Source organism: Anoplopoma fimbria, chromosome 23 (assembly GCF_027596085.1).
Source record: "Anoplopoma fimbria isolate UVic2021 breed Golden Eagle Sablefish chromosome 23, Afim_UVic_2022, whole genome shotgun sequence".
NCBI lineage: Eukaryota > Metazoa > Chordata > Actinopteri > Perciformes > Anoplopomatidae > Anoplopoma > Anoplopoma fimbria.
The window spans coordinates 6,894,637-6,916,007 of NC_072471.1; the positions used below are offsets into that span (position 1 = coordinate 6,894,637).

The following is a 21,371-nucleotide window of genomic DNA, read 5'->3' on the forward strand; positions in this document are numbered from 1 at the left end:
GGTCAAGGAATCAGATTCTGATTTACTTGTGTTCATTGTATTTCTTTGATATGTTACAGGTGGATTATTTGCTAAAAGCCTGTTTTGTACTGATACAAAAAGCCATATATTTTTTATGTTTATTGGTTGGCCTAAAAAAGAAAATGACTGGATCCTGGATTTTGGAGCTTGGATATACATCTTATATCTGTTATCACTGGTGCCTTCTTGATATTACTCTCTTTTCTACTTTTTTTATTTATATCTAGCTGTCAGCAGGCAGCAGTCTTGCCATCATTGATTCAAGCAGTACCAACCTTCCTGGCAAACAAGGCCTGGGTGTGTCAGAGGCTGTATATATAACTGGGATAACGAAAACGAAAGTATTATAATGTAGCCACAGAATGGCGACTGCCTATCGTAAGTACATTTTAAACCATCTCTCTACTTTGTGTTCTAGTGATTACCTGCAGTGAGTTTTAAACCCCATTTTTTGTCCCCTAAAAAGAACTGTATGTCCTCACTGTATGCTTGTATATGTATTGTTTGTTTATATGAGATATTATACTTAAAGTAGATCAAACCCCAGACTTAATGGGATTACTTATATGTGGCACATTAGGGGAAAAGCGATTGGATTAATATGAGCTCCGAGTCGGATAATCAGATTTATCATAGTTGCGATCATAGACGTAAAGCTTGAAATAGTTTCAGTTTCGTTTATTGTCGTGTAGCTCTCTTTAAGTGTCAGCGCCATCCTGTGTAGTATAGTCATGCTTTATCGTTAAGACTGCGTTTATGTAAAGGTATGCTTATTATCATAACTTGTATTTATCAATTATATTCCAAAGTGTAGATCATGGCCGTAAAGCAAACAGATATAATTTAATGATACAGCAGACAAACCTAATACGTTATTTATTCCAATAGGTACTACTAACACTGTCTTTCAAACAGTGTCTCAAAATGTACCATCAAGAATATCATATTTTTGGGGTAACTATTTTTCACTGAACAAATTATTGCAACATAAAATAAAATAAAATAAGATAATCCTTTATTAGTCCCTCAGCGGGGACATTTATAGGATTACAGCAGCATAGATATAGAAATGACATAACAGCTGAAAGTAGTTACTAAAATATTTTTTCATATTTACTATTTCTTTGTTGCATTAGAAATAGAACAGCAGCTCTGTGCTGAGTCTTCAAATGTTCTTCCAATGCAAACAGGGAAACCTATTCCTTTAATGGACCTCGCTTTGCACACAAGGGCATTTCAATGTTGAAACAGCAGAGGCCCTTTTCTTTCTAAAATATCATTTTAAGTTGCAGCATTGAGAATTACCTAAATTGGAGCAAACAATAAAAAACAGCCCAACACCAAAAGCTGGACAAAGTATCTGCCTATGCTTTTTTGCCATATACGTATATTTAATATTTAGATTGTATGCAGGGATGAACTGAATGGCCAGTACTGTCCGCCCTGTCAGGAAATATAAATACGTGCTTACCACACATGTAAACATTTGATATCTCTGGTTTTGTTTTCCAGAGTCTGACGAGGAAAACCTTTCTGATGCTAGATCTTACGTCAGTGATGAGTCGGACAGTGATGGAAACGCAGACGCAGACGTAGAAACTGATTGTCAGGTTGGTTTCTGGACAGAGGAGATGTTGGAGTCAGAATCTATTTTATAATCACAAACATAAAGCCGTGAGAATGGATCAGTAAACCCACTTAAACCCCGTCTGTACACATTTTCAACTGCTGATGAGATGTTAACTGCCATAACTAAACTATACACAACATAACCATACATTCCTTATTGATGATGGACGCACTCTTTTATACTTTCATATTCAGCTTTATGGGAAAGAGCCCTGCAAGTATTACAATGGCCGGGGCTGCAAGGATGATGGGAGGTGCCCTTACTTGCACCTCTGCAAGTATGCCCTGACAGGAAGCTGTCGCTACGGGTCCAAGTGTAAGCTGAACCACCCAAGAGCTGGAAGAGAGTCCTCTGGGGCGAGCGACAGGGGTTCAGACCGATCCACGTCTACTGGTGAGGGGAACGGATGAGTGGATGGTATTCCTTTCTGATCCACATCTTGATTACTAAACTTTTCCACTTTAAACTCCTTAACTTCATTAACTTAACCTATTGCTTCTTATTTCTACTCTGCACATGACAATTGCATGTCTACTAGTGCTGATATAGGGATCCTAACTCTGTTGCTCTTTCTTAAGTTATTCACCTTTTTGTCAATGTTTTTATTTTATTTTCGAATTTTTCCTTTAGAGACAAATTTGTGTATTTTTTGGTGTCACTACGACCATCACTTTTCACATTACACATAGTCATCCATCCATCCATCTTCCATAACCGCTTATCCAGTTAAGGGTCGCGGGGGTGCTGGAGCCGATCCCAGCTGTCAATGGGTGGAAGGCAGGGTTCACCCTGGACAGGTCGCCAGCCTATCACAGGGCTGACATATATAGACAGACAACCATTCACGCTCACATCCACACCTACGGGCAATTTCAGAGTCATCAATTAACCTAACCTGCATGTCTCTGGACTGTGGGAGGAAGCCGGAGAACCCGGAGAGAACCCACGCTGACACGGGGAGAACATGCAAACTCCACACAGAAGGTTGTCCAGCCCGGGAAATGAACCCGGGCCCCTCTTGCTGTGAGGCGACAGTGCTAACCACTACACCACCGTGCAGCTTTTGCACATAGTCATGTGATCCATTATTAATATACAGATATGTTGATTATTGCAGCTTAAATGCCCTTTAGAAATAAATGAAGAATCACTGTTTGTGTTGTTTCGGTGTCTAAACTTGCTTGACGTAAATTAAAAGTCAACACTTTGCCTTTTTTTTTTTTAACCAGACCCAAAGCTTACTGATGGCCGATGCTACCAGTGGCAGCTTAATGATGGAAATGACTGGATGGACGTTAGTAATGATCACATCCTCGAGGCCCAGTACTCACTGCCCCACACCAAGAGCATCAAAATCTACAACACACAATACGGGTAAAAACTAAAAAAACGCAGTGCTTGAACATTTCCTCGGAACAGACGCGCAGAAACAGCTTGATGATTTATCTCCCACACTTTTTCTCTCTTTGTAGTGCACTGAGTATAGATTTTAACAGGATGAGAGTGTTTGGAAAGAGCCTGAGAGTGAGGCGTCTGGATGACGGGAAGACTGTGTGGATCTGGTACTGCACTTTGGGTCGTAAGTGGATCGAGTATGGAGACAAGGTAGATGGAATTAAACAAGTTGAGCTTTATTTTTGTGACACAGTTTGTGAATAAATATATTTTATTATTTTCTGTACAGGATGCGAAGGGCAACCCCAGTCCTGTGAAGAGCTCTGACATTGAGGAGAAGTTCCAGGGTAACCCAGCAAGCTCTTATACTTTCACCGTCGGCGCTGATACCTGTGAGATTAAATTCAGAGGTGATACTCGCAAAACCTTCACACAATACTTAACATATATTTCACATGTAGTAAATTGTTAGTTTCCTCTCAAATACAACCTTCATTTTCCTTTTGTCGTTTGTTAGGAATGCGACAGGTGACGGCAAAGAGAAAGAGGAAAGTCACCCGTCGACCGATGTACCGCCAGCAGCCAGCGGGAGCAGGGTGAGTTTGGAGTTTGTTTGGTGAATGAGAAAGTCAATAAGTTTCCCAAATGAATCCAGAATTTGGACGTTGTCGCTTGCAGAGTTACTCAAGCAGCCTCAGCTCTCCAGACTCTTTCTCTGGACACCAAACCGCGATGGCAGTTTGAGGGCGACAGTGGAGGGTGGCACGACTTCAAACACCGGGTGGGTTATCCGGCGCCGTTAAGCTGAGACACGTTGTCTTCTAAAAACAAATGCACAGATAAACAATGGCGACTCTAATGGTTTCAACAGGGCGGCACCTCAACTGAATGCTCTCTCACCAGCGAGGAGATTGAGAGGAAGTACCAGCAAAACCCCCACAACAGCATGACCTTCAAAGTGAAGGGACGCTCCTACAAGCTGGACTTTAAAGGTTGACTTGTGTTTTAAATACTGTGATGAGTGGAAAAGGTAGCGATTTGTTTCCTAGCAAATTCTTCTATATTATCTGGAAATAAGCTATTTATTACCAATTTTACGGGATAACAGGGACCGTTTGTTAATTCCAGGGTGAAAGAACTGCAAATTATGATGAATTCATGGACCTTTAAAATAAAATATTGCAAAGAAAATACAACTCTTTCAGCTACTTTGTAACTTCCAAGAATAGTAATCCTGCAACAGGACAAAGATAATGTATTGATTGATTTGTTTTTTTTTGTTTTTTTCCCTGCAGCGATGACCCAGACCAACCTCAAGACCAAGCATTCACGCAGGATCCAGCGTGTGCTGGTCTGAGTACTGAAATGGGATGGCGAAGACTTCAAGAAGAAAGTCTACAAACAATCGTGCAATAACATGTTCATACAATCAATCTGCCATGCATATGTTTTGGGTGTTTGGAACACACTTCTTTATTGTTGCTCCTATATTTGTCTCTTTATGGAAAATGCAATATTTTGTTTACATCAGAAGTCAGGATGAGATTAAATTACACTCAAGGCGTTTTGTTTTTTTAAAACATGGTTGCCAAAGGGGACTGTGTCAAAAGGCTCTAAAGTTGACCAGCCTACACCTTAATGCTGCCTCAGAACAACTTGCACACTGCCAGATGAAGGGGATGCTATGGGGACAAACACTCAGATATGTCATGTTACGTTAACCCTGCCAGACAATCTTTACACTGCCTCTTTCGATGTAAGAGAATTCATTTAGACCCAAATTTAAAGCTTATTTAAGGACACATTTTAACAACATTATTCTTCTTCTGCAAATTGTCTTTGAGGTGTTTTAGAAAAGGGTGCTTACATCAGGCAATAAAAATCTGGGTTAAATGTTTCATTTTTTTGCTCAAGATTAGTATTTCATTCTTGGATTTGAAGGTTATTCTGCTAAAATGCATGTATTTTCCTTTGAACTAGTACCAATGTGATACAGATGATATCATAGGCTAGCGTGTAACGCAAAGGTGAAATTAATGCAAATAATAAAATGCATTCATATACATAAATATTTGTGTGAGTGTGTGTTTTTGAGGCAATAAAACCTGATATTAATACTAATCTCCATTTGTTTTGCCCTTCATTTGAATAATATATATATATATAATCATCAGTAAAATTTCCACAGCCCTGTTATTCTGTTAACAAAGTAGTCATCTATGAATATGTATAAACATAGACTAAAACATATAATCACAAAAAAGATAAAAACTTCCTTATTAGGCTTAATGAATCATTCTATAACTCGTTGACTATGAGTATGTTGGCTTACACTAAGATTGTTATAAATATTCACAAGCAAACCTCACAAACCACACTGATATATATATATATATATATATATATATATATATATATATATATATATATATATATATATATATATATATATATATATATATATATATATATATATATATATATATATATATATATATATATATATACTGTAGAGAACGTCACTCCTCTGATTCCGTTGCGTGAGCTGCGTGCAGCGTGCGCGTGACCACGTCTGGCTGCCCAGAAGCGAAAGTAAAACACACGAGCTTCTAATGAAACGAAACTCTTTCTGAATAAAACTGACTGGCGATGCTTTAATGGAACCATAAAGTTATTATTTAATTTTAAAGGTCTCTTTACGTTTCTTTAATTAGCCTTTTGGGGATTATCATCATCATCACAGCATGGTGAGTCTCCTTCACGGGTCCCTTTGGACTAAAGACTGAAGAGTCTTTGGGATGTTGACAGGTTTTTGTATTTGTTGCTTACAGGAACATGAAGAGGAGACGGGCTATGGGCAGCAGACTCCAGGTCTGTTTGACATCTTCAATTCCTGCTGTTAGAATCACTTCTTTGTACCTGAATGTGTTCATCTCACTCTTAAAGCTGACTCTGTCTGATCAGGACTGACTGATAGTAAGATTACAAGAAACTCAAATCTGAGATTGAAGAACTATATTCTCTGAAAAAGTACCAGAGAGTGATTATTCATAAAAAAAATATGGCTTTTTGTATTCATTTCATTTATGGACATATTCTACATGATGTCAGTCATTAACTTCCTTATTCTTTTGTCGATTGTTATTATCTACATTACATTACAGTCATTTAGCAGACGCTATCTCTACAAACACGGAATACATTGCCCACTTTTTTCTCACTTTTTAGCTCCACACCTTTCCAAGAAAAGAAAGATAGAAAGAAAGAAAGAAAGAAAGAAAGAAAGAAAGAAAGAAAGAAAGAGAGAGAGAGTCAGTGTCAATCATTAAACTGGCTAATTTGTATCTATAGCTGAAAAAATACTTAAATGCCTAATAAACTCCAATGTTCTTTTGTTTTACAGTCAATGTGAAACATTATGAGTGGCAGCTGTTAAATGGACGCCAGTGGCTGTCAATTGACAACGACCATGTGATCGAGACCCACTACTGCCAACCTGGAGCTAAAGGAATCACCATCAACATTAACCATAGGTCAGTGTTGAGTTTTCTCTAGTCTTTATGAACAGAACATGGTTCACATGGCCACTAAACTGCTGCCATCACGTCATCATGTGTCTCTAGGTTCAGGTATTTTATTTAGGAAGCACTTGCTTATAATCTGGAGGTAATTGAATGGAAAGTGGCATTTAAGGTTTGACCCAGAGCGGATTTTGAGTTAAATTAAAGTGAGTCAAATTGTATTGAGCCATTGTAAGTTTGTTGCAGCCTTTGAAACAGTATTTAGTTAATTCAGGGAATAAAAGTATCCATTTAAACTGAGGATGGTGACAAATAAGAAGAAAAAAATGAATAACACTGATATAATAGTCGGATGGATGGGTTCTGTTTTGGTGCAATCAAACAAAATGTCACATTCAAAGAAATAAATCAAACTTAATAATCATATGTGTCTCCACAGGCCGGTGTTCATAGAGTTTGATAAGTTGGAGACTCAGACAGCAGGTCTGAGGGTCCAGAGACTAAGCTTCCTCCCTCAGGGCCAGACGGAGGACGTGGGCTGGTACTTCAGAGACGACCAGCTGTGGCGTGAATATGGATCCCAGGTGAGGAAGATCTGGAACATCCACCCTCGATTTGATTCTCGGGGGTTTTCACACTCTGAACGTCCTTTCTCCTCCTCATCCTTCAGAGCTCCGGCATGTCGTCCTCGTCAATCAGCAGCGGAGACGTTGAGCGTCAGTTCGCTCTGAACCCTCGGGGAACCTTCAGCTTCACAGTCGGCTCCATGGGCTACTCGCTCGACTTCTCCAGTGTGTGATGTTCCTTCCATGTTGGCTGTGTGAGCTCTTTAATAACAATAAGTGTGTCTTCATACACCTAACGCTAACTGATGGTGTTTTTACTCTGCAGCCATGACACAAACAAACTGCATCACAGGCCTGCGCAGGAACGTACGAAGGCGTCCGAAATTCACTTCCAACACAGAGAGGTGAGACTTTTCATCTGTAGGAAACCTATTTTAGTCTAAAATGTTCATTTCCTGCATTCATTACATACATTGTTTGTATGTTATGCAGTAAAACAGACCAGCCTGAGTGGATTGATCTGTTAACAGCTATCTTGGAGGACTAAATGTGACTTGAAAGAGAATCTTAGCACCAAACCTCTGTATAAAAGTTTCTATTTCTCTGCAGCTTTGACTCCACATCAGTTTCGTCCTCCCAGCTCACTGATGAAGGCTACAAGTGGGAGTTCATGGGAGATGAGGGGATTTGGACAGAATATAAAGCATATGTAAGTGGGGCCTCCAACTATTTAAAATTGAAGCCGAAACTTGTAAACAAAACCCCCAAAAAATGTTTTCAATTTACTTTCAGCCAGAAACTTTTATGTTATGGTATGTATTAGTTTAATTTTTTAAGGATATCAACCATTTTTGCCCTAGTGAATAAAGTCACGTAGTCAGCAGTGGCATCTGGTGGTCAAATTGAAAACATTTTTAACGTGCCTTCCTCTGTGAGGTGGACTCATTTGTGCTTATTTGTGTTTCTGTGTAGATATGTTCATTTGACAGCACTGCCATTGAGAGACAATACCAGCTGAATCCACAAGGCCAGCTGCACTTCAACATCAACAGATACTCGTACACTCTGGATTTTTCAAGTAACGAACACTCATACGGCTACGAAGTCATTCCTCTGCTCAAACATAACAGTATAAATCGCTATTAAAAACTCCGTGTTCACTGGTTTATCACAGGAATGTGTCAAGTCAATGACAAAATCGGGACTAAAAGAGCAGTGAGGAGGACTGCTGACAATGGGAGTCAACAGAACAGCAGGTCAGGAGACACATGCCAACATGAGATAAAAAACCCTAAAATAACACAGATTAATGATTAATTTATCCCTGAAAACATACCAAACATCTTCATTTAAATTTAATTGAAATCAAACCCCCTTAATTTGAAAATTCCCTATAAAAGAAACTGACTTTTGTTTAAGGAATACATAACTTTCCCCTTAATTTACAAGTTAAATTTGAAATATTCTGAAAGATTCATAAGAATCAAATTTGTTTGTGGTATTAAATAAAATAAGTTTCTTGAAAGGCAAAAATTTTTTCCCATAAAACACTTTAATTTGAAAAACCCTCATGACTAAACCCTTATTCTCTTCCAATTTGTATATTAATAATGTTAGACTAGTGTTATATCTATTTTTGTCTGTTCTGTAGTTCGGGCACACTGCCACGATGGCAATTTCAAGATATCGGTGGAATATGGGGCGATTATTCCAAAGACAGCAGCGTTTCCAGTCAGGACATCGAGCTCCAGTACCAACAGAACCCGTCAGGCACCATGATGTTCAGCACCAGGAACTTTAGCTATGAGCTGAACTTCTCAGGTGAGCTGGAAACATCCACATCTACAGTTTTTGTCTGTATTCCAGACTGGTGATAATGTTGCAGTAATTAATCAATCTGTATGATCAGAAGTCCAGATTTACTTAAAGATCTATCTTTTGCAGCCATGAGTCAGCAGAACCTGTCCACCAGCACTACCAGATCAGTGCGACGACTTAACCAGTGACTGTGGGACGACACAAGGGTCGAAGGTCGGAGGTCAACTTAACGACAAAATGTAGACCCTTTCTCAACTCTGCAGCTTACCTTACTACCAGCAAAACACACCCAATTTTTTGACCAATTTGCCTAGTTGGGTTGCATTGTGGGTAATGTAGTCACCTGGTTCTGACAAAGAAGAAGAATGCATGGAATAAAACAAGATGATGCCTCCGGTTCTGCAGCTTCAACTGTGGTACCTCGTTTTAAAATGTCCATCACTAGTCCGACAGAGTGAAACGCTGAATCAATGGAGGACTTCACGTCTAGCTTACACTAAAAAACAATGTTTAACATAACTGCCAATTTTTAATGCGTCTTAAAATGTTGATGATTCATGAATACTGCTGTGTAATCAGGGCACTTGTAATGTTTACCTTTTGACAAAATACCTCTCCTAACTTAAAACCAAAGGGATGTTTACTTTAATGTTTCGTTTAAAACTGCCATGTAATCGTTTTCTTTTCTAAATTAAAAGTGACACACACTCCACTGTCTGATGTCCTGTTCTAAAGCCATCACACAAATAACGACCACCCTCTGAGAGTATTAGATTGTGTACTTTCCTTTATATGTACAGGTTTTTCATTAAACCACCTCAGAGACCAGCACCTAAACACATAAAACAAGGGCCACACTACACATATATTGACAGTGGTGAACAAACAATCTTGTAGAAGAATAAGCTTTAGTTTTCTGCTTTTGGGGTTCTGCCAGGATATGTTAAAACACGCTTCGCGGATCACATCCACTTTGTGATGAAGTCAAAACTGCAATTTACAGATGAAAGAAAAAAAAAAAAAAAAAAAAAAAGCTCCAGTTGCAGAAATGTGTCGTCTTGTGTGATTAAAATCAGGATTTTTGGAGTCAAATTCACGAGTAACACGCGGCTGGACTGAGCTCACCTTGTATAGGCGGCTTTATTACACACAAACTAGATTTGATCCAATAACAGACGATACACTTCAGCATGTTAACAACAATCATTGTCAGCAGAAAACACAGAGTGACCAAGGTGCATCTAACAACCCTAAAAATGGTGCGATTCTCTTTCAAAAATGTAAGAATTCAAATGAGTTCACATTAAAGTTCAGCTGTTTAGAAATTCTGACAGACCCGTGCGAGATGAAGTAAAAGGACACATCGACGGCCGCTGGAGCCAATCGATGTGCACCCTTAACAACCAGTAAGGATTATTGCACACGACTCATCTAAGGCCTCTTAACCGTTATCACGAGGACATAAAAAAATCCAAGGAGCAGAGCAATCCATCTTTAAATAACTATATATTTACACTCCATAATCATAAGTCACCAGTCCTCGGACAGCTGAAAAGTGCTGAAATCAAAATATATTGTGATAATCTTCTTCATTGTACAAATTGGTCGACAGAAATGGTGCACAGGAGGATTTTGGGAAAAAACTCATCAGAGCTGGATGTGTGAAATAAAACGTCATGGAATCATTGTTGGAAAAAGATGCTAAAAGTTAAACTTTAGATCTTTTCGTGGTCAAGTTCAGTAACATGCAACAAAGCAAAAAAAAAAAAAAAAAAAAAAAAAAAAAAATGAGCCGCAAATGCCGGACAGCTGATTGAAAGGGAAAATATTAATACTTTGAGTAACAGATGAGATGCCGGTCTGTCTAGTCCTACACGTGTACCCATGTAAGGCACAAGAGCCTAAGCAGCGTGTGTGCTCCTTGTTCATCGCCTTATTAGAAGGACACTCATGTATAAGCTACTCCACACATCCTATTCCACTATAAGACACTGATAAATCATTCATACTGCATTTACAGAAATTGATTCAATGATTTTTTTTTTTTTGTTACCAAAAGAGAAGAAATGGTCGTCGACACACTTAGACCAGACTAAACTAAACCTCCCTTTTTCAACAAGCTTTGCAGCCTTGGAACCTGATGATCAAAGAATGAAAGGATTAAAAAAAAGAAAGAGTTTTTCTGGTGCTGCAGTGAAACAATGGAGACGTACTGCAGTGGGGCTGCTTGGACCGTCGACTCTCTACACCCCCTTTCAGATCAGTCTCCACGGAGGAGCCTCCTGGATGCAGATCAGTGCTACATTTCAAGCTACCTCCCACTGGGCTTAGACATTTTTTTTGTTTCTACGCCAACTCTCTGATCACTTTAGACATGCAGCAAATCCTAAAATAGTCTGGAGAGGCAATACAGATACAGGAGCCTGAAACTGAGCAGATGTGAAGCCATCTTTTGCTTCTTTTTTTCTGCCTATTTTTGAGGGGCGATTCTGATGCAACTGATTCAGGAAGTGAAATCAATCATTCATGATATGAACACAAAACCTTCCTGAATAACTGAGTTGGGATTAATCTCAACCCACAACGACATTTGGACATTCCCAAGAACGTCAAGTACAAAATAGTAGGAAACCTTCAGCATTTAAAGAACACATCATAGAGGAAGAAGTTCCCGCCTCAACCTTTTGTCCTTCTGGTCAAGTAGAAATGGAATTCAGGTGGAGGTTAATTTGCCAGAGTTAGAGTGAGATTTTATACCAGGTCATATTAAAAATACAGACAGCAACACCCTCAGAAGGATTAGAAATCCTCACATTCAATCAGTGTCTTGGTCTGTGAGAATTCAAAGCTCTTCCGTCCAAAGTTACTAAAAGAATATACTTAACCTGGCATCTTTTTTTTAATTTTTTTTTATTTAGCCGAACAAGTCTTTTAGATCGTTGTTGACGGATGCGCTATGTTTAATTCCACTTTGGTTCAGGCTAGGGGCAGCAGCAGGTTGAGAAAAGTTCTGCGGGCTGAAGAAAGGGTTTGCTTGCATCCCAAACCCGCTGGGCACTCCTCCCATTCCTACCGGGGCGCCCTGCATCTGAGTCTGAGCGTTCTGGGCTGAGCCGAACTGATTGAGCCACGGGGCGTTGTTGCCAGGTGAGGCCTTTGGACCCATTTGGTTGAGGGTGACTTTGGGCTGGCTGGGTGTAAAAAGACTATCCAAAGCTGACAGGTTGGGGGCTTTACTAGTCTGCCCGACGGGTCCTTGACTCTGCGTGAGGGCACCAAAGTTTGGGGTGCTGGTGGTTGTGGCCATCCCGCCGTAGAGGCCGGGAGCCGTGGGCCGCATGCCCATCCCCATGCCTCCTGTCTGAAAGCCCATGGGTGGGTTGAATCCGTTGGAGACTGGGGCGCCCATTGAGCCCATCATGGGGCTGGAGGAGGGGAAGGTGGAGATGGTGGTGCCCTGCAGCGGGGCTGGTCGGGCCGTGTTGGCCAAGGACATGGTGTTTAGAGAGGTCATGCTGTTGAGCAGGCTGCTGGTCAGATCCTTAGTCTGAAACATAACACGAGATATCATTCATCAAACAAGCCGGATGTGTTTGAAGCATGCGTTTGTGTACACAATCGTTTCTTTAGGCGTTACCTTTGTGTTGGTGGTGTTGGCTGGTTTGATACTCTGTGGTGCTAATGGCTGCTGGCTCCTCAGTTTGGCTGCCTGCTCCTGCTCCTTAGCCAATCGCTGCTTCTCCTCTAGAGTTAGGGACATCTAGGGAGGAGCAAGGGGGGGAGAGAGAGAGAGAGAGAGAGAGAGAGAGAGAGAGAGAGAGAGAGAGAGACCATGACGAAATTGGATTACATGCTAAATAGATAAAGGTGAAGATTAGTTTAAATGAGGTATGACATTGTTTCCATACTCTATTAGGCTGTGGGGCTGCTACTGCTGCAGATCCATTCTCCTTCCCATTAACCCCTGTGCCGCCAAAGATATCGTCAATCTGTACAAAAGAAACGTCAAATAGTGTCACTGCAGCACAGAGCGGTAAAACATAACATTTTCATTCTAAATTCAAAGGCAAAAGATATTTTTTTTTTGTCACACAGCACTGTAAATATACCCATATTGTCGTACAAACGACCTCTCACCTGGTTGCCACCGCTGGGTGGGCTCGTGGTCTTCTCCGATTGGCTCCCTGGGTTCGAGATGTTTAAACTCCTGTCAGAAGACACACAATGAACAAAATCAGGAAGTGAAAAGGAATTTGATAGAGGCATTTATACAAGCCTGGTTAGTCATACCATTATCATATCCGTGTGGCCAGTATAAAAAGGTATTTGATGTTTCTCCCATTAATATGCATTAATAACCATTTCATATTTAGTCACTGAGATAATAATAAGGAAGCTTTAGTACAGGGTGATTTCAAATTGTACCTATGCTGCTCCTGCATGGAGTGCAGCTGCTCCAACTTGGTCTTGTGTTCAGCCTCCATGCGACCCAGCATGTCCCGAATCACCACCATGAACGAGTTAAACTGAAACATGGAATATATATCAGATATTACAAGGTAGGGAACCAGAACAAAATAAATTACATTAATTAGAATTACGCAGATGATATAAAATAAGTTAATCGCAAAAAAAGATGAAAAAAATGTAACATGTGTTTTTTACAGATTTGCAGGTGAACAAAATGTAAAAGTATGCATGTGTGCGTGGCTGTGTCGTACCTGGTTAAGGTTGAGGTTGTTGTCTATACTAAGAGAGACAAGGTGGGGCAGGCTCTTGGCGGCAAGGTGCTCTTTGGGGATGCCCAACTTCTTGTGGCTGAAGGTGCACTTATAGATTCCTAAAGTGGGGAGAGGGGAAAGTTAAATAATCGATCCTCAAGTGTTTAAAACACACGAGCAGGAAGTGGAGCGTGTCCGCTGTCTTTACCTAGAATGCCCATGAGCACTGCTGGTTCTCTGGAGGGGATCTGTTGTAGGAAGGGCAGGATCTCGTCAATGACGAACCACTTGTCCAGATATTCCAAAATCTTCCCCAGACACACCAGAGAGTTCACTCGTACCTACACAGTAACATAGGAAGATGGAAGATGTATGCATAGACAAATTCAGAATATATACAGAAACATTTCAGTAGGTGAAAGTATAACAGTGTTAGAGAAGGAAAAAGGCCAAAAGTAGAGACAACCTAAAGGCATAAATACAGAAAAAAAAGATATATTCATAGGCAGGGTAACAAGCTGACGATGATGGAGACTCACAGCAAGTGAAGAGGTCTGAAGGCAGGCTGCTTTGACTTTAGGGATGAGGGAGTTCTTCATGGACGGGTAGTCGATCAGGTTGGCGAACGTCGGGATGATGTTCAGGCACAGCTCCTGCTCATCCACAGAAAAGATGTTATGAAATCTGACATCTCTACGATGCTAAGAGCATATCTTTTTACTGTGATAATAAAGAGTTTGTGGAATGCTAAAAAAGAATACTACTGAACAGTCCTATCCCCCCCCCCCCCCCCCTCCCCATACCTGGATCTGGACAGAAGGAGCTTCCAGAGCCCTGTAGACCATAGGCAGCACGCTGTTCTTAATGTCCTCCGAGGGCGTCTTGGTCAACAGTAGATCCATCTTCTGCAGGAATATCAGCAGGATCTGCACAGCACAGGGACCAAGTTAGGAATACAAGAGTCAAAAGCCACGCTAATTTCTTCATACGGTTAAATTAGTAAGTGGAAGTTAACGGAGACAGTGCTCTCAGTGGCCGCTTTAGTGTAGCTTTAAGCACTACAGACAACACAACGCACAGACTAGCTGATGTGACCGGAGCGTATTTACAGCAGAGACCACTCACCATATTACTAGCCTGAAGAAGCATGGAAAGAAAAATACAGAGAGAGACAAGTCTTGATGAAGAGGCAGACCAAAGCCAAACAGAGCATGCACTTTAATTATATTTAACTGATTATTCTCTCTTTTAAATCTCAAAACACACAAGAAAACGTCATGCAAAGATTTAAAAAGGGAAATCCCACTTCACTGACAGCACATTACCTGGGTGCATGTCATTACTTGAGTGTATTGCTAGCTTACCAGCACATGCTTAGACTACAATAGGTATGTTAAGCAGTTCAACAACCAGTTTTGTTTCAGTCATGTGCATGAGAGTACTGTATGTGCGTGTCTACCTGAATGGGCTCCTGCTGCTTGAAAACGGGCGTGAGGTCAGGCATGATGAGACGAACATACTCCTCCTTGGTGCACTCCTCCGCGATCAGCAGCACGTTGGGCAACACGAAGGGCACCATGTCCGGGTTGACAAACTCGGAGGTCAATGCCGGCAAGATACGATACACCACCACTCTCTGAGAGAAAGGAAAAACAGAATTCCAGAATCCATAAAAAAGAGCATTCAAGCGGTTATACTGTATGTTCACGATGATATTATTAGTGAGAACGTTTAGAAGTAGAATATAAAAAAAAAAAAGTACAGAGAAAAGGGAATACAAAACAGGAACAAAAATAAGAGGAACCAACTGAATAAAATATATTTCTAAGAAACAGACCCAGACCTTGTGTTTGAGTTTGAGTGTGAGCATTTATGCGACAAAAGTAAACAGAGAGCATGAGAGAGCTTGTGTTCTAATAGATATGGGAGCAGTGAAAGAAACATGAGCAGTCAGTTATTAAAACATGTAGGACTATCAAATGCACCTAAACATAAAGTACCCATACAGGAAGCGTTTAGCTCACTGTAGCTGATATGCATCACATTTCCCCCCAAAAAATGAACGAGCAGTTACCTTGGGTAGTTTGGGCAGGACTTTGGGGAGGCTTTTGTAGAACTGGGACTTCTGTAAATTGTCCCTCTGGAAGAGGGAGTCAAAGTACTGCAGGGTCATAGCACCCACGTCGTCAAAGAACGGAATCTGAATTGAACACAAAAACAGAAAGAGAGAAATGAATCCTCAAAGACTATGAAAATAAGCCGTCGCTTTTATCTTCATGCGCGTTGTGACGATGCAAACCTTGGTCATCTGGTCTGCATCCGGTCGGACGTTGGGTGTGACGCTGAGCAGCATTTTGACATGCTCCCGAACCTCCTCCGGGATCTTGTTCAACACTGCTGGACTAATGCTGCTCAGCTACAGACAGGGAAGAGGAGGGGGGAAAAAAACAGTGTTTGATAAGTAAACGTATTACACATTTGGGATATTCTTAAAAGACAAGACACACACACGTGAGACAAATAAAAATGGGCTGTAGCTCAAATCCACATTAGCTTGGAGCAGCTGGTCCTGAAGAGTGAGCAATCACAATCATCAGGATTATATCTAGTGTTCATGTTTTTTGTTTTACAAATCAAATCAAAAGACATCCGCCTGCACCATAGCCTGGACATGACACAAATAGAGAGATGAGCATAGGAGGAGGAAAAAAAATAAGCATGTGTGGAAAGAAAATCATTTCATGAACCTGTATTGTCGTATTGCTATAATTATCTGAGAGATTTGAAATCCTTTGTCTCTCCAGTCATTCGTCATGCTCTCACAGCCTGTAGCACACCTCCACCCACCTGGTCCAGCTGCCTGCTGAAGCTCTTAAATATGTCATGCTTGTTGACTTGGAAAACAGGCTTGCCCTCATTGAAGACGGCGTGCATGATCACGCCCAGCGAGTACATGTCGGAGGCGGAGTCACAGCTGACGGACAGGATGTACTCAGGGGCCAGGTACTCGGGGTTGGGGAGGCAGAGTGGAGGGAGGTTGGGCTCCCACTCTTTACATGTGTACTTAGGCTGAAGAGGATGAGACAACATGAGAATATAAAGATGGGGCAATACTGCAAGGCATCATTTTGGTCGAGAATATTGAAGACAGACTTTACTAAAAGAAGGAAAAAAGTATTTGAACACACGTCAGCATCTGAGGGGTTGGTAGAGGAGATGCTGAAGTCAAAGCCCATGATCTTCCAGGCTCCACTCTTGTTGAGGATGATGTTCTCTACACACAAGTTGCCGTGGACCATTTTCACCCCACTGTGGAGAAAGGACAAACCCTCCGAGATCTGAAGGGATTGAAAAAAGAAAATCTCGTTATTTCGGTATGAAAGGATGAAAATGTTTCTGTAATAGCAACAGGATAACATAAATGATTTCCCTTCATTATAGGGCTGTATGGAATAGCACAAATACTTCTGCACAGTTGAGATAAAGATCAGGCTACACTAATATCAATAGTATTATACTGCTACGGTGGCTCTGAGTAGTCAAACAATTGACGGATGAAAAAAAAAAAAAAAAAAACGCAGAAAATGGACCCTCTTCTGAAAACTTTAATGAGAGATGTAAGTTTCGGAGCAGGTGTGTAAACATGATGGACATAACACAAGGTTGTATTCATTTTTAAATATGCAAAAAATTGCAGACAAAATCTTATTTTTGTGCAAAGGCCTCAACTCATTTAACCAGGATTTTGTTCAAGGATTCTTTTAATTTTTAGTGTGATGATGTATAAGATTATGATGAAATTCGAATACCTCAGTAGAAGCTGTAAAAGAAAATGAATTGCTACAGCCATAACTCATTAACTTATACAAGATGGAAAAGACAAGGAAACTGAAATCAAGACCAAAGTGGGTTAAGGTGAGAAAAAACAATGATCATGTTGGAGAAACAACATGACACTGAAAGCTGAGTCTTGGAATGGAGCTGGTTCAACTGGCTTTGAGAACTAATAGAACATGAATGCATAATGCACTTCTAGACGTAGACTACATGGTATTAAAACCTGCCAGAAAACTAGCATTTAGTGGGTTCATTAAAACAAACAGGCAAGTTCCCATTAAAAAATGTTCAATGAACATCTGACAAGTGGACAGTGCACAGTGTGTGTATAGAGGTTGATGATTTACAAGGAAAAAAAAAAAAAGCCCTCCATCGAGCAAGCTGCATTCTCACCTGTAGTAAGCCATACTTGGTCTCCACATCATAGAGCTTGTACTCCTTGATGTCGTTGGGCATGGGGCTGGGCAGGTTCTCCCACTGGCCCAGAACGTTGGCCAGACTGGCAAAGACCGGCTCTGTACAGAACGCCAAGCAGTCTCTGAGGGCCGAATACAGAGATACCATCAGTATAATTTTACAGGCAGAAACAGAAAGCAACATGAGGGAAGGAAAAAACAGAGCCAGAGAAGATTTTTTTGAATTAGCGCTTCCCTGGGTTAAGTATAAGAAAGACAAAGCGGTAAAAAGAAAGTAAGCAAAACAGCCTCAACCCTCAACCTTATCTTGGCCTCGGGGGCCATAAATTATTCAGGAACCAGCCTACGAAGTCTTTTGATCATGACAAGCTTCTGCTCACAAACGCACAAACAGAGGCAGACAAATACACTTGTTATGCAACTTTTCCCTTGAATGTCAAGCCCCCTCTTTGAGCTGTAGCTCATTCATGTTGCCCTTGATACAAGTGTTGGTGTTTTTGCGGGTGTGCGTGTGTGTGCGTGCGTGTGTGTGTGTTAATCACCGTGACTCTTCAAGAGGATGCTGCACCGTCAGGAGACGGGGTGACGCAGTCTGGTCAGCTGTTGCACCCCTTTTTTCAACGAATCAATGATTTGGTCCTTCTCAAATTTCTGATACTTATCAACCATCTTCTTATCAAACACAAACACTGCTACTTCCTGGACGGTTCAAAGACAAACAACAACAAGGCACAGGCATTAGCTTCATCAAGTCCCACTGCTTCTCCTGGTGTGGAAAGTCCTTGCTGACATTAATAACAGCACAAGATCTTCGATTTAAACTTTTATGAATATGAGTGGGTCTGGTCAGTGGGAGGATATTAACACACAAACCTGTTTAGTTGACTTCTTGGTGCCATTGTAGATCCTCCAGCACAAACCAGGACCTCCGCTGGCAATATGTCGTCCAACCTCAAACTCCCGTGTAACCGGATTGCCCATGACAGCGCTGGTGACATCCGCCGTCACCTTGGTGACGGTGCTTTTTAGTTTGTTTAGCATAGACTCCATGTTCATGCCTGACCTGTCAGCTGAAGTGAGAGAGGTGGAAAAATACAGTTTTCAACCAGACAGTCGAATGTCTAACAGTTTTCACAATCAATTAAAGAGGCAGCTGTAGCGTAACCCTTTCTAGCTAAGCAAAGCCTTTCAATAATCAATTCGACATGCACTCTAATGCACCTGTTTGACAATTTGCACATCAAAGTGCCCACCAACATCCTGCCTGTGCCAGCTGAGGAGAATAAGCACCATAACAGCCCAACCTGTCCCCAGAAATAAAACATGACTCAGAGCAACCTCAGCCAGGCCACATTAAGACTCTCTTTCAAAATACTTCAGTGACTTGAAAGCATGTTAGGCAACAGGAAGTCAGACAAAAGAACATGGCTGACAGCCATAGAGCCGAATTATTTCTAAAGGAACGGTTTCTTCAGGGTTGTATCAGTCTTAAGTGGGCTTCTAGCACTTCGATGTATATTTCACTGCAACCAGGCTAAATTGAGATGCACACGGTACGGTATGCATGATTTATTCCTTTAAGATTCCCGCATAAAAAAAAGATTAGGCATTAGTATAAAACGCATGAAAGCACACTCAATTTTAATCAAAAATTGAAGGCCCTTACCATTACCCACTCTTGCCAATTATGTTACACTCTACAAAGCAGTTCCCTTAAGCCCAATCACTTACGTATCCTCAGCCAATGACAACTGCACAGATATATGCAACATATCAATAAGCATAGCTCAATCTGATGATGTCTGCTTTGTTAATGTCTATTTATGCGTGTCAATCCAGGTTTTCCACAACAGCCGGGTCTACTTGAGCCTTACCTACAATAAAAGGCAGATCTATATTCAGAAAGGAAACTGTGAATCACAACACTGCAGCATAATAACTGTGTCATTGCTCATTCTTTACTTTGTGATGTATGAAGGTCTGAGCCAAAGAAATCAAGACACAAAACGCAAATATACAGCTTTAACCAGGCTTAATAATTAAATATGTTTTAATTAAACATCACCACAAGCTTGAAGCTTTTATCTGCAACAGGTTGAATGTATTTGACAAACATTACTGATATTAGCATTATATAACCATGCCACATGTTACACTTTATTAACTTACAACCACATGTCAACATTATAAGCAGTATGTTGGACAAACACCTGCACAGAGCCCTCCTAGCCCAGTGGCTAGCTAGCTAGCTAGCTAACCCCAGATAGCAGACAGCGTATTAACACCATAACTAGCATTGTTATGATTTGACATTCGAGGTTAAACAATCACTTTAACGTCCAGTTAACGCATTTAAATGTTATATATGTTGCATCTTGGCTTGACTGTCATGTTTGATAGAGAGTTAGCATGCTAGCTAAGTTGATAGCGTTGTTTAGCGTGTGCGCGCACGTCGAAAACTAGCAAACCAGACAGTGACGTAGACGTGACCGCTTCAGTTAAAGGCCCCTTATTTCAGCTCCAAACTGTCATCCAAGCCACGTACCTTGTTATAAAGCGGGCTCTTCCTGTTGTTTCTTATTCTTCACAGACTCTCAGCTGTGCCGCTGTCAGTAATGGCTGAGAGACACAGCCTCCATGTCTTCCAGTGGCGTACGATGTGAGGTAACGTCAGCTCGGTGCGCCAGTGAACGAGCAAAGCCTACTTCCGGGTTTGTCAGGTGGGCCCCTACGTCATCGGGTTCTTGAGTCACATTTGACACAAACACTCTGGGGCTCATTTTCAGCGCCTCTGATACATTGTAACCTTTTTTTCAGTGATGTACCCACTGTGAAATATTTTTCAATACCCCCCTAACTATTAAAAAAAAAAAATCCACACAAGTCATAATTACGAGATAAAAAGTCATAATTATGAGATAAAAAGTCATAGTAATGAGATAAAAAGTCATAATAATGAGATGAAAAGTCATAATTATGAGATGAAAAAGTCATAGTAATGAGATAAAAAGTCATGAGATAAAAAGTCATAATTATGAGATATAAAGATAAAAAGTCATAATAATGAGATAAAAAGTCATAGTAATGAGATAAAAAAGTCATAGTAATGAGATAAAAAGTCATAATTATGAGATAAAAAGTCATAATTATGAGATTAAAAAGATAAAAAGTCATAATTATGAGATTAGAAGTCATAGTAATGAGATAAAAAGTCATAATAATGAGATGAAAAGTCATAATTATGAGATGAAAAAGTCATAGTAATGAGATAAAAAGTCATGAGATAAAAAGTCATAATTATGAGATAAAAAGATAAAAAGTCATAATAATGAGATAAAAAGTCATAGTAATGAGATAAAAAAGTCATAGTAATGAGATAAAAAGTCATAATTATGAGATAAAAAGTCATAATTATGAGATTAAAAAACTCATAGTAATGAGATAAA

The 21,371-nt window shown here is 40.4% G+C and overlaps 3 protein-coding genes across 3 annotated transcripts; 2 read left to right on the forward strand and 1 right to left on the reverse strand.

Moving 5' to 3' along the window:
* Positions 1-322: 322 nt before the first annotated feature.
* On the forward strand, positions 323-5,115 carry si:ch211-244b2.4 (uncharacterized protein LOC541512 homolog). Its single transcript, XM_054624814.1, has 10 exons — positions 323-399; positions 1,534-1,631; positions 1,846-2,044; positions 2,881-3,025; positions 3,124-3,256; positions 3,336-3,456; positions 3,564-3,642; positions 3,725-3,827; positions 3,918-4,038; positions 4,342-5,115. The coding sequence occupies exons 1-10, from the start codon at positions 384-386 to the stop codon at positions 4,401-4,403; spliced, it is 1,077 nt and encodes a 358-aa protein (XP_054480789.1). The 5' UTR covers positions 323-383; the 3' UTR covers positions 4,404-5,115.
* A 552-nt stretch (positions 5,116-5,667) lies between these two features.
* si:ch211-244b2.3 (uncharacterized protein LOC557230 homolog) lies at positions 5,668-9,661 on the forward strand. Its single transcript, XM_054624497.1, has 11 exons — positions 5,668-5,793; positions 5,878-5,917; positions 6,450-6,579; positions 7,007-7,151; positions 7,238-7,358; positions 7,459-7,537; positions 7,743-7,842; positions 8,106-8,211; positions 8,308-8,389; positions 8,785-8,954; positions 9,078-9,661. Exons 1-11 carry the CDS (start codon positions 5,791-5,793, stop codon positions 9,137-9,139), a joined length of 1,038 nt encoding a protein of 345 aa, XP_054480472.1. The 5' UTR covers positions 5,668-5,790; the 3' UTR covers positions 9,140-9,661.
* A 189-nt stretch (positions 9,662-9,850) lies between these two features.
* scyl2 (SCY1 like pseudokinase 2) lies at positions 9,851-20,621 on the reverse strand. Its single transcript, XM_054624496.1, is given in 19 exon segments — positions 9,851-12,498; positions 12,589-12,711; positions 12,860-12,940; positions 13,089-13,158; positions 13,377-13,477; positions 13,673-13,791; positions 13,881-14,013; positions 14,212-14,325; positions 14,476-14,598; positions 15,132-15,308; positions 15,747-15,872; positions 15,972-16,088; positions 16,520-16,741; positions 16,861-17,010; positions 17,903-18,047; positions 18,468-18,504; positions 18,507-18,624; positions 18,799-18,995; positions 20,471-20,621. Coding segments are annotated over 18 exon segments (2,772 nt in total). The 5' UTR covers positions 18,982-18,995; positions 20,471-20,621; the 3' UTR covers positions 9,851-11,865.
* Positions 20,622-21,371: the final 750 nt, after the last annotated feature.